This window comes from Abramis brama (genome assembly GCF_963993115.1).
Source record: "Abramis brama genome assembly, chromosome: 2".
NCBI lineage: Eukaryota > Metazoa > Chordata > Actinopteri > Cypriniformes > Leuciscidae > Abramis > Abramis brama.
In genome coordinates this window covers 31,135,315-31,149,534 of record NC_139964.1, presented here as the reverse complement: position 1 = coordinate 31,149,534, position 14,220 = coordinate 31,135,315, and the positions used below count along the sequence as shown (strand labels likewise).

The 14,220-nt window shown below is 36.3% G+C and overlaps 1 protein-coding gene across 1 annotated transcript in view; it reads left to right on the top strand.

Moving 5' to 3' along the window:
• The window catches only part of cfap58 (cilia and flagella associated protein 58), a gene marked incomplete at its 5' end in the record, with an annotated part of 117,061 nt that overhangs the window by 58,570 nt on the left and 44,271 nt on the right, over window positions 1–14,220 (top strand). The window contains 2 exons of the mRNA XM_084106641.1: window positions 948–1,088; window positions 5,104–5,327. Of these exons, the coding sequence (XP_083962767.1) occupies window positions 948–1,088; window positions 5,104–5,327 (365 nt within the window). The remainder of the gene's footprint in view (window positions 1–947; window positions 1,089–5,103; window positions 5,328–14,220) is intronic.

The window sequence follows — 14,220 nt, the reverse complement described above, 5'->3', positions numbered from 1 at the left end:
CGTGACCAACCCTGAACCTAAACTCCTGAATGTTTAAAGACACAAAAGAAGCTAGACACAGACAGGCCTCGCTGCAGAAGGAGGACGCGCTGTGCTCCTACTGCACACAAAATGAGATGGAAACACAATTGCACTTCTGAACCTCATGCGCTTCACATAAATCAGGGACATATTCGATCCTCCCTACGCAAACCTCTACAAAGAGCATCTATTGTGCGTGTATGTGTAATGTGTACTAATGCTGTGTCAGTGTAAACCTGTTTATCATGTCAGTAAAGCGCATTTGAATCTTTCATTTTAAGGAAAGAATGCTAATGGCAGTGTTAAATATGTCAATGAAGTTACTGATGAAAATTGGGCTACACTTTATTTCGATAGTCCATTTTAGACATTCTACTAACAATAAGTAACTTTATAACTACATGTCACCAATGCTCATTAGATTGTTAGTGCAATAGACTGTTAGATTAGTGTTAGTAGGATAAGTTGACGTATTGAAAAGTTATTTATAGTCAGTAGAATGTCTGTTGGAGACCATCAAAAATAAAATGTTAGCAGATAGTAAGCTGACAGTCTACTAATATTCTAATGACTGTTGACATGTAGTTACACAGTTATATATATAATTCTATACTCCTGAATTGTTTGCAATTTTGTGTGCCATATGCATCAGACATTCAGCCAACAGCTGCGACTACTTATAGTTACCGAACTTTTTAATTCCAAAAAGATTTATAGATTTTGTCAGCAATAATCAATATGAGACTAACATACATGCATAATTATAATTAACCAATTCTAATAAAGATTTACAAAATGGCATTTGTCATTTTGCACATTGTAGTCAACTGAAATGTTTTTGTTGGCTAAAATAAATGTCAACCTAATTGTCGAAATAAAGTTAAATAAACTTATAAAAATGAACACGATCGCCTTGTTTCCTACAGGTTGATCTACAGAAGATGAGGCAACAGGCTCAAGACACGAAACAGTTAATTGAGAAACAGGAGGCAAAGGAACGCGAGCTGCTGAAGAACCAAGCAGAGGCTGATGCTGAGAGGATCCGTCAGAGAAGGGAGCTCGATCAGGTACAGACAGGTGGAAGGTTTCTGTGAGTCCTTGTGTCTGCATGTCCTTGTGTTCCTTCTTCAGTAGAACGTTTAAGCTAAGGATGAAAGAGACTGTAATCTAGGTTCACTCAAAAGTCATTAGATCTGGAGTCTCACTTCTGAGAAAGTCCAGTGGGGCCAGGGCCAACCTCTCTTTAAAAAAATCGAGAGGAAATTGACTCACTGGGGAGGTCTAAATTGGTCTTGGCATTCTGAAACATTTAGAGCTGCTGATCTCAGTAAGTCAGCAGTCGAACTTGTTTACCCAGCTGACCAGACAAATAATTCAAATAGTAGGCACTGATGTGATGAACTTTTTTTTTTTGTTCATACAGATAGCAACTTAAAATATACATGTTATGACGAACATATTTTCATTGTTTTAAAATGTATTTTTATATTCTTTAGAGGCTTAATATTTAAAATGTCTAGGTGGTGTCTGGAAAATGCTGTTAAGAAAAAAATAAAGCCTTATTAAGCTGAAATTCTTTTAAAAATATAAAAAAGCATTTTCGGACAATCTTTAAATATTATTATTATTTTAAAAAAGCAGTGAAGCAGAATGATGTTTTAAAATATTAATAATATTTTTGAAAAACTTTGACCTTATGTTTATGTATCAAAGTCAGTAGATTTTTTTTTAAATTTGCCCTTTTCATGACAAGATTAGTTTATGCTTTCAGATAAATGCATTCAGTGAAGTACCCCATGAAAACTTAATGTTATTTAGGATTTAACAAATTTAATATTTGTGCTAAATACTGTTTACTGTGAAAATGTGTTTATTTATTGTTTATTTATATAATTATTTATTTTTAAATAATGATTAATATGTATATGCGCTCATATATACTCATTGTGTAAGGAAAATATGCTATTACTTTTAGTAGCCGCGTTTCCATTACCCTTCAGATTGCGCAAATTGATATTGCGAATTAAAAATACGCCCAATTGAAACATGTCAATTTCGCAAAAACTCACATATATAGCAAAAAAGTTTTTACGCTCACATGAGGTGGTTTTTCAGGCAATTCAAAAAAGGAATATTTCTCAAAACTTTTTCGCATTTACAGGTCACCTGGCGTGTACGTAACAGTCGATCATTCTTTAAAGGGTTAGTTCACCCAAAAATGAAAATTCTGTCAGTAATTACTCACCCTCATGTTGTTCCAACCATGTAAGTCTTTCGTTCATCTTCGGATCACAAATTAAGATATTTTTGATGAAATCTGACAGCTGTCTCACTCCTCCATAGGCTTTCAGAGGGACCGAAACTCGCCAGCCCAGAATAGTTATTAAAAACATCGTTAAAATAGTCCAAGTGACTACAGTGGCTCTACATTAAGTTTATCATGCGACGGCAATACTTTTTGTGCGGAAAAACAACAAAAATAACGACTTTATCCAACTATTAGTGTTCTTCAATGTGGGCCTCTGATGAGAGTTCACGGGAGCGCCAGGACCCCATTGAAGAACACTAATAGTTGGATGAAGTCGTTATTTTTGTTGTTTTTCCGCACAAAAAGTATTGTCGTCGCATGATAAACTTAATGTAGAGCCACTGTAGTCACTTGGACTATTTTAACGATGTTTTTAATAACTATTCTGGGCCGGCGAGTTTGGGTCCCTCTGAAAGCCTATGGAGGAGTGAGACAGCTGTCAGATTTCATCAAAAATATCTTAATTTGTGATCCGAAGATGAACGAAAGACTTACATGGTTGGAACAACATGAGGGTGAGTAATTACTGACAGAATTTTCATTTTTGGGTGAACTAACCCTTTAAAGAAGGTGTGGTATGGTTGGACAGAACGAGACAGAGTTCTTTATTAAACTCGTAAAAGACAAAGGAATTACGGGAATAGCTACTGGATTCTAAACAACAAATAAATGCCACACATTATCAAGACCTTGAAGCAGATATCAGGGAGAAACACCCATAAACACCTCATACGTGGCCGCTGCCAAATATAAGGGACTTTCCTTGCCATTAATGCTTGGATAACATACCTACGTCTCCTTTCTATTAAAAATAATGGCTAGTGAGTGGCTGCGATATACATAAACCTATCAATATCCATTGCTAAATCATAAAGAGAATGTAATGTTAACATCTGCTGCTGTACATTGCTGACATTGGTTCTTTGGTAAAGGTTAGCCAATTCAAAGGGCATTCTGTCCAAATTGCCTCTGCTGACACCAGCTTCCACATTCCTCTCGCTATCCACGCTCATATTCTTAGATCTTCATCGTCTGTACATCCCTGATTTCTCTAAACCAAATTGAATACTCTATGTCATGCAACATATACTATACAATACACATTTAGCTGTTCGGCATTTGGCATGCAGAAAGTTTCCATACAGTGAAAGTTCAGAAAGAAATTAAATATCCCATTTTAATAATATCCTTTCAGTATATATGGTGTGTACAGTAACGCAAAAATTATTTAGACGAGGGAATGTTACATTTATTTATTGCACACGGCCTTCCATAATTTTTTTCCCCCTGACTTTTTATTAAAACCACTGAAGAAACATCTACAAGCAAACGACCCTAAAACTTCTTTATAAGACATTTTCCCAAACTTTCACCACATTTGTAATGTTGCATGACGTTTTTGGCTATTATCCTGAAAAGACTAGCACTGCTGAGTCATCAAATCTTTGCAGAAAACACAAACACAGGCCTGCCTTTTATTTATATAATATATAATTCTCAACTTGCCTCAGTCAGAGGTGAAAGTACTTCTGATGGTTTTCTCACAGAATCTTGTACACTCTTGAAAATAAAGGTTCTTTATTGCCATCTATGATTCTATGAAGAACCTTGAACCATACAAAGATGCCTCATTAGCGGCTGTTTCTATGGGCCGCGATACGTAAGCCATCGGGTCAAAGTTGGTCTGTGAACACTGGAGAGGAAATTCACTGTGCATCTGCAATCATAGTTAGATGCATGTATGATTATCTATAACTGCAATAGACTTCAGCAGATGATTTTGCTATACTAACACAATACAACAAGACGAAGGCGTTAGCTAACTCAACATTAAAAGGTTATTGGTAACGCTTTACAATAAGGTTCATTAGTTAACATTAGTTAACTACCTTAGTTAACATGAACTAAGAGTGAATAGTACTTCTACAGCCTTTATTAATCTTAGTTAATATTAATTTCAACATTTACTCATACATTATTAAAATCAAAGATTGTATTTGTTAACATTATAGTTAATGTACTGTGAGCTAACGTGAACGAACAATGAACAGCTGTATGTTTATTAACTAAAATATTAACTTGTATAGTAACAAATGTATTGCTCATTGTTAGTTAATGTTAGTTAATACATTAACTAATGTTAACTAATGAACCTTATTGTAAAGTGTTTACCGGGTTGAAAAACCTGTAATATTAAGTTAATAAATACAAAAACCCAAACTACCACATTCTCACCTGTAAAAGGTAATCCCGTTTCTTCGGGAATATAAATAATGGAGGTTTTACAACCAGAAGCTATGCAATGTTATGTCATCATTGATTCTTACTTGAGTAACGACAAGTTAACCTTTCCAAGATGGCGGGAGCCGACGTGTCTAATGTGCCATCTACGTATACACATCTATGCCTTTAAAATCCATGGAACATTTTCATTGCACAAAAGGTTCTTTATAGTGAACTTTACAGTATGTCTTTATAATGAACAAATGTTTTTAAAATGTTCTTTACACTAAGAAAAAAGTGGTTCTTTTGGTCCTTTGGAACCTTTATTTTTAAGAGTGAGTAGAGGTGTAAAAAAGTGCCAGAACTTTGGTACCAAGTTGATAAAAGGAATGTAACAATGCCATTTTTTATGTTTAATCAATGTTAATTTACTGACAAGATTAACAAGGTTTTGGTATTGACTACATGTCTACTACTACTTTTTTAGTATGTTGCCTTTTAATCATCATTTGTGTTTTCATTGTACATGTGTTTATGTGTTCTTTATCAAGGTGATAAGTGAGCGTGACCTCCTGGGGACACAGTTGGTGAAGAGAAACGATGCGCTGAAACTACTGTACGAAAAGATCAAAATTCAACAGTCCATCATGAACAAGGGCGATCTTTATTACAACGAAAGACTGGAGGATATCAGACTCCTGAAAATAGAGATCAAGAAGCAAAGACGAGAAAAGAACATCCTCAACAAGACCACCTCAAATGTGGAGGACCTCAGGTAACACAAGGGGGGGTAGTTTCTGTTCATATTTTGAAGGGTTTTTATTTATAGAAGAATGGGCTTAGAGCGATTTCACACTAAAGTGTGTTTGACGTCAGAGATCGATTCCCTTAGTTTGTGTGAAAGCTGTTAACGGATCATGTAGACTGCAGAATGGCAGTGGTATGAAAGTAATCTGGCATAATATTGTGAAAGGGAAACACCTCATGCACTTTTGATTCACGATCATACATTGATGGCACAAATGTAATCTTTTTTATGTCTAACACTCTAAAACATCATAGAGGCAGGTGTTTGATTGCTTTTCTGCAACACTCATGTACTCTTTAGAGGTATAATGACATAATGATTATGCTGCACATGAGACAAAGCTAATTGGGTGCTTGTCATTTAATTCTCCTGTCAGTATTGACCCCGCGAGATGTTTATTGATATTTTCAAAAGCCGCAATTCACCACTCTCAAAGTCAGAGTGTGACTTTTTTTTGTCACAAAAGACATGCGATAAAAATCACTTTTAATGGAGTTCTTGGCTGGGTAAAAAGGAGGCATCAACTGCTCACTGTGGAAAATGAGGGAGCGTTTGAAAGCACTGGCAGGTATCGCATCTAAAGCCAGATCTATAATAGATAGGTTTTACTAACCCTCTACTGGTTATTTTAGTAATGTGAGGGGTGGGGATGAGTTCACATACAGTTTCTCTTCTATCTCTCAGGCCATTGCAAAGTCGCTAAATATTCAGTGAGTCTGAATTATGTACAGAAATGTCCATTGTTCCAAAACGATTGAGTTCATTTTACATTTCAGAGACCTTTATTTAATGCTTAAATAGCAAAAATCTCTATATTCATTAAAAAGATAAAAAATAAGTGACAAGCGACAAGCATTTGAAAATGAATAACATGAATATTACACTAGTGCTCTTTTTCTGACTTTTAGTACTTCTGCGATTTGTTCAGGCATAATAAGACCGAGTCATTGAATAATTCACTTTTTATAACAAAACGAGTAAATGACTAAATTAATGACTCATTAATCACTTACTCAACGATTCATTCACAGCTTTGATTTATTAATGAAAGAACTGTGGCTGAACTTAAAATCACATACTTGCATATTACTCTTACTATTTCTGCCATATAAATAATTAATAAAAGCAGTTGAGTTTGCGGTTCCAATTTTAGCCTGTCTTAATGAGTGAGCTATTGAATAATTCACTCAAATGATTCATGCACTACATTGATTAATTCCAGAAGGAAACACGTGACTCTTTATGAGTGAGTCATTGAATCACTCATTGAATTCCCTCAAACTATATGTCCACAACATTTATTCATTCAACAAGCGATTGTGTTTATGATTGAATCATTCAATTATTTACTCAAATGATTCGTTCACAACAGATTTATTCAAGAACAAAACAAGCGGCTGACAGTAAGGGAGCCCTTGAATCATTCACTAAAACAGTTCGTTTACAGCTATAATTCATTAATGAAAAAAACAAGTGACTGTCTTAATAAACCAGTTTAAATCATTCACTCAAATGATTAGTTCAAAGTGGTGATTCATTCAAGAATGAAACTAATGTATGTTTCTCTGAGATAACAGAAGGGCTAAAAACTTCTTTTTTATTAGTCCATAGATTTCACATCCATGAAATATGATTTTCTTGCTAGTCAGCTTCAGTTGGATTGACATTCTCATTTCAGAATCATTCTCTTCTTCAGAATAAGCGGAAGAAGATGGATGGAGAGGTTTTTTTTTTTTTTTTGCTTCAAAAAGTCTGTACATTTAAATGCATTTATCTGCTAAAAAGTGAGCAGTCACATCTCTCTCCAAACCAGCCATGCCCCGTAGCACCTTTAACTCTCAACAGAAAACATAGGCGCGTCATAATCCTTCCTATATTCTGAAACATATGTGAGAATTAAAAAGCTAGTGGGAAGGTTTCAGAGAGACTAGTCAGCAGCCGCAACGCCAGATGGGTTGACTTGATGCCGAGCTTGGATGCCAAGAACCCTGCAAATATACAAGCCTCCCTGGTAAACAGGTGGCAAATTTTAGTCATTATTGCTGTCATCAGTGCAAAGTAGTTCCCTCAAAGACGCTGACTGTAGCATATCAGTGCCTGGGTGTGAAGAAATATTTCCTTTAGGCATTAGGGTTTCTGGGACAAGTCTATGAAAGAAAAGTCTCATGAGAAACTGACATCCTTCTATGTTTACATTTATACATTTAGCAGACGCTTTCATCCAAAGAGACTTACAAATAATGAAGAATGCGACAACATCCGAGTTTCTTCCAGTAATATGACAAGTGCTACAATACAAAGTTCCAAAAATTGCTTAAGAATTGTTTTTTTATATAATTTTTTTAAGAAGTTGGCTGTGCTCTCCAAGGCTTTATTTATTTGATCATTTGAATAATTATCAGCATGCACTTGCAAAAATGCATAAATGAAAGTGCTAGATCTATTTGCAAGCAGTTTTAAATAAAAACAAAACTTAAAATATATGCTATATGTGACCCTGGACCACAAAACCAGTCACATGGGTCAATTTTTTGAAATTGAGATTTATACATTATCTGAAAGCTGAATAAATAAGCTTTCCATTGATGTATGGTTCATTAGGATACGGCAATATTTGGCCGAGATGCAACTATTTGAACATCTGGAATCTGAGAGTGCAAAAAAAATCTAAACATTGAGAAAATCGCCTTTAAAGTTGTCCATTTATGTTCGCGATTGTGCTGCATTCACTCACAAAAATAAATGTTTTATATATTTATGGTAGGAAATTTACAAAATATCTTCATGGAACATGATCTTTACTTAATAGCCTAATGATTTTTGGCATAAAAGAAAAATCGATAATTTTGACCCATACAATGTATGGTTGGCTATTGCCACAAATATACCCATGCGACTTGTTGACTGGTTTTGTGATCCAGGGTCACACACACATATATATATGACAGGGAACAAAAAGATGGTAAACAGAACACTTATTAATGATGACTGAACCAAACACAGGTCTATAAATACACAGATACCCCATTTCCACCAGAATGGTTCACGTTCTGGAGCCAGAGCCTGTTCTCTGCCAGGCGAATTGAAGCCTGTCGCGAACCAGCCACATGTTTCCACAGAATTGATGAACAAACTTTGATGTAACACTGCTATGTATTGTTTACCTGACTATAACAGTCTAAAAAAAACATTGCACGTCCCGGTGTTTTTGCAGGCAGTGCGGCTTCTGTTTTGCTGTTCACAGTACAAGGAGTGATTTTAGCAACCTGGGGTCTTGACTAATAATGCTACCTATTGGATTGTGCTACTAACAATAAATGTGCATTTATGGGTCAGTTTATGGTTTGGGGTAGGTATGGAAATTAAAGGATTAGTTCACTTCAGAATTAAAATTTCCTGATAATTTACTCACTCCCACGTCATCCAAGATATTCATGTCTTTCTTTCTTCGGTCGAAAATAAATGAAGGTTTTTGAGGAAAACATTCCAGGATTTGTCTCCATATAGTGGACTTCAATGGTTATCAACAGGTTGAAGGTCCAAATTGCAGTTTCAATGCAGCTTCTACATGATCTTAGCCGAGGAATAGCCGAGTTTTTACTTTCACTTTTTATCAATTTACAGACTGCATCCTAGCTGATGAAAAGCATAATTTCTTCAACCATTTTGGATTGATGAATGCGCCGGCATGTTCACTCACATTTTTTTCTGATAGCAGCGGAAAGAACTTAAAATACTTAAAAATGACTATAAAAAGTCATTTTTGATGCAGCATTCAAAACTATAAAGTGTCTACTTTTTTTTTTTTAGAGAGAGATCTTACTGACCTCAGACTTTTGAACAGTAATGTACTTCTGAGTTTACTTTGCAGTGTCAAAGGAATCGATCACAATTCATAAAGAGATATCCAGGAATCTCATAGTAAGAGATCTTGTAACATTTCAGAATAGTGTATTAATGACGCTCCAAAAAGATCCTAAAGAGTTCAGATAGGAGTTAATCTATTCCTGTAGAGTGACCTAAGGAGAGTTGCTGTACCGTTGTTGTCACCTACTGAAGCGGAAGGTGTTAGGGTGACAATTTTGACTTGACGCCACTGTGTTAGTTTGTCAAGTCATGGGCCCCTGAACTCTTATCAACAAGCTTGTGATTCTGTCATAAATAATTCCCTGCCTCTGTGCAACTTAGCTATTAAATTGTGCGATGCACAACCACAAATAAAGTTGAATAAAAAATGGATGAAGATTCCTCCGGTTCATAAGAACTGTGCTCAAATGTTCCAAGAAAACTTGTCTCAACATTCACTCAATAGAGAGAGAGAATGATTGGAATGTAAATGCAACTATTTTCTTAATAATGACAGTCAAATGAACTCGACGTCTCAAAAGAGATTGCAATCAAAGCTCATGTACATAATGATAATGTATGCCATTTTAAATTATACCGAGATACATTCTCAGACATTTCACTCTACCCACCAGGTCATCGTGTGTCATCAGTGCTTGAAGTGCGCTGGTACACACCAGTACTTCTATATTTTAATATTTAATTCACTTTTTCTTGCATACAGACACTTCTCATATGTTGCTGGTACTCTGACCACCCAGGCCTTCATTTAAATAGCTTCAATGTAGTTCACTACTTTGTATTAGTAGTTCAATTTTAATGGGCAGATTGACTGTAGTAGAACTACTTTAGAGTAAATTGCAGCTTGGGAAGCAACAATTTCAAAGTAGGTTCCCGCAGAGTTACAGTACATTAAATGTATGGCACTGATTTTTCTCATACCAATGAGACCATGATAATTCATTCCATAATGAACTAAATTCTGTTGCACTTTGCCTGGAATATTCATTAGAATAATAAAATCACTGAGTGGAATGAACAATACAGAGTACGGACCAATAATGTGAAAGTGTGTGTTTATGTGTGTGTGAGTTTTTTCTTTGATCCAGCTTTGAAGCAAATTATTACGTTGGGTGTTTGTCTACTGTAATGAGGAGGTCTTTCCATTTCAAATGATTTCAAAGAGCCCATACTCCAAAATAAATGATGTTTGGCTAACTCTGCCTGAATGACTGGTTACCATTACGTGCACTTCACATCAATTAAAACTGCTCTTACACGAGCATTAGTACATGTTCTACTGCTCTCGAACTTTTCCCCCCTCCCCTCCATTCCCCCTGTTTTTATTGCATTAGAGGAACATTATATAATTGCTTTTTTGAAATATGGAAAGGAATAGAAAGAAAAACAGAAAGAGAGAGTGAGAGAGGGTGAGGGTGGGGTGGGGTGGGTTTTGGAGACCTTACCTTTGACATTTTATCTCACTGGGGCACAATTTCTGGACAGAGTCCTTGGACTCTTATCACAGCTCATTGTTTTATATGTGTACTGCTGTAGGCACATTTCTGTGACTGCTCTCTTTCTTTCTCTCTTCCTCCATATCTGTCTCACACCAATGCCCACTAGCACTTGTCCTCCATCCTTCCTTTCTTTATTACTCTATTTTCTATTTTAACTGTGGACATTTCTAGTTCAGCAACCAGTATATCATTGAAATGTGTCATTTTCAACGAATTAAAAAAGGAGAAAATTACATGGCAGCATGGCAAATGTGACGGAGTACGGTACATCATACTGTGCCATACAACTCTAAAGTACATTTACTCTACTTTGCACACTAGGGTTGCATGACATGGTGCTAAAAACTACCATGGTACCATGAATAATATAATATTATATTATATTATATTATATTATATTATATTATATTATATTATATTATATTATATTATATTATATTATATTATATTATATTATATTATAATTCCAGAAGCGTTGTCTAATGTCATGGATTAATCAGTATTGAAAAATGGCACTGCCTATTGTACACTTTGTGGGCTTTTTTTTAACACAAAGTGTAAAAAAAAATAAAAATAACATGGATGTATGGTCATCCTATACTCCTTTTATCCACATCTGGTTGTACTAGGTGAAGCATATATTCTTCCCATGCATCCTCTGACTCAATAGATGGCAACTTAAAAAGCAGCTGAGTGGCATTCTAACAGACAAATTACCAGTAATCCGCTTCCATTCAGATCATCATGAATATTTCATAAGCATTAAATAAACGTTCCTGTAGCATTGGCTAACTGCTAGCTGAGCTTCCTTGAGCCTTACTTGTAACACTCCATAATAGGCTGCTTTGCTCAATCAAACAAGCCAAAGATGCAATCCCTCAGATAATAGGGGCTTTATGCATGCAGTCTTTACACTTGTTCTTGGCAGCTGGTAAAACTCTGATTTAAATGAGCGATAAAAAAATGTCAGCTTGCTTTTATTTAAAAAAAAAAAAAAATAGTCTAAGCAATGCATAAAATACAGTCAGACAGTCATTACTGCAAAATAATCCCAGAAGCAGAGGGGTCTGCATCATCCTGAAGTTTTCTTTTTTCAATAATGGCCAATTGACTGCAGATTATCCAACTTGTTGCGAATTACTTACAAAAAAATGTATTACAAAAAAGTCAAAGTCAAGTATTCCAGAAAACTTGAATTCTAGACTATTGGTCTGGACCAAAAAAGAAAATGATTTTAGTTCTGGTTTACTTAGTGTGTACACTGTCATTTTTAACACAGAACTTAAAGATACAAAACAGAGAAAAACGGCCTTATAGACGTATATTTTGCAACTGAACTTACCGAACATCTAAAACAATGCGAACCGCACCAGTGTTGGTCTGGAAGCTGAAGAGCTGGGTTTCGGTCCGCATGTTTGGTGCGCACCAGGGTTCGGATGGCAGCTGCCACGCTTATTCAAATTAACCGTGCTAACAGAGCAATCGCAAAAGAGTTTGTTTTAATCCAACCAAACCTGCCAAGTGTGAACACACACTAAATCAGGTCTTTCCAATTGTTTCCAAACAGGTTTCCCAAACACTCCTACCATCTTCCATTGTTTAAATAGGTAGTACCAGCCCATCACACTTTTGGTTGAAGTTGGCAGAGAGACACCTCCACATTTTCTTATTCTTACACATGCAAGCTGTGTTCACATTCTGTTTTTGGCTGCTTATAGAGCCCAGGGCTGTCACAGAGACAGGTGGGATATCTCAAGACACCCATTTCAGTGATATCTGTCAGGTGATAGATACATTTTACGTGTGTTGTTTAAAAGAATCACTTGCGGTAGCTTTAGAATGGTATGCTGTATGTGGCAGTGCTACGGCCTATGGAAGGCAATTGTTAAGCCCAAAGTATACTTTTTTACGTGTACACTATAGCGTAAGTGTACAGTCGAACGCGTAGCCTTTTAAAGTGTACTCCATTTGATAGCCTGTGTGAACACAGGCGGTCAACACATGCACTCTAGAACATTTCATGTTTATCCAGTGTCTGTGCTATTTTTCGCCAGAAGTTATGACCGATAAAAAGATCTTTGTATTCTTTTAAACTAAAGTTGCGGCTATCTCATAACAAGCGCTTGCCAATGCAGGCATCTATTGCTGCAGTCTCAGGTATTTTGTTGTTGTTCTCTGTTGTTGCTCTTTAGTTTTGTTTTCAACTGTGAAACAATGGTCCAGGACAGTGTTTTCACCTAGTGGAACAACAGATTAGTGCAAAACAAATTCAATGTGCATGTGCAACCTACATGTACAAACTATGCTTAAATGTTTGCAGGCCCTATCACACACCCGGTGCAATGCAGCGCCAGGCAAGTGTTTTTTGCTAGTTTCAGCCCGACGCAGTTATTATTTTCACGTCCTGCGCCACGTTGTTTAAATAGCAAATGCATTTGCGCCCATTTGTGCGCCCATGGCCACAATGCTGGTCTGAAAACGAGGTGTGTTCAGGTACATTGTTGGCGCATTGCCATTTTTGAGGCAACTGAAATAGACAAAAAAAATATTGCGCCTATAGGCGCACAGTAGGGATGGGCATCTCCATATATAGGCCGATACGATACGCATCTCGATGCATAGCCAACGATACGATACATTAAAGATACATATAAGCAGCTACCGATGCGATGCGATGCGGTGCGATACGATTTCGATGCGGTGCGATACGATTTCGATGCGATTCAGCGTGATGCGATTCAATGTAATATGATGCTATTCAATTATAGATAGTTAACTTTTATTTATTTTAAAATAAATATCAGACATACAGCAAATCATAAAGTAGCTTAAGTGCCTGACTTTTAATGGCTCTTTCACAAACAAAAGATTTGGTTTTCACAAAAAAAAAAACTTTTTTTTTTCAGCTGAAATGCTGTTTTAACAAACAATAATAAAAAATAAACGTTCCTAACTGTATTCAAATGCAAATATATATATCCTACTTTAAGGTTGTAGGTGACTCTCATGACACGCCTCGCACTCCGTAGTGTTGTGATGCGTCATATTCACGTAGCAGCTGCAGCAGTGGTGATGAGAGAACGCGCTTGAGCAACAGTTGAGTGATGGTGATGAGACGCGAATGAGGGGAAATCGCGCCGTGCTAAACGTGTCTATCGCGCCGCAAGACCACCAGACAAGCGTCACCGCGTCTTTTTAACATGGAAACCACTAGCTCCAGACGCTCTATTCGCGTTCGTTGTGGACGCAGCAGTTACATAATAAAATATTGGTCACAAATGATTGTTTACTTTCTAAATAGTAGAAGTATAGCGCATCTACTAATAAATATAAATGAATAAATCGTTTTTTACCGTTGCAAATATGTTAGAAACGATGCATCGCGATACAAATGCCAACTTATCCGATGCACACTTATTTAAATCGATGCATCGCATCGTTAGCTTTTATGCCGATGCACCGATGCGAATCGGTTAATCTTACCATCCCTAGCG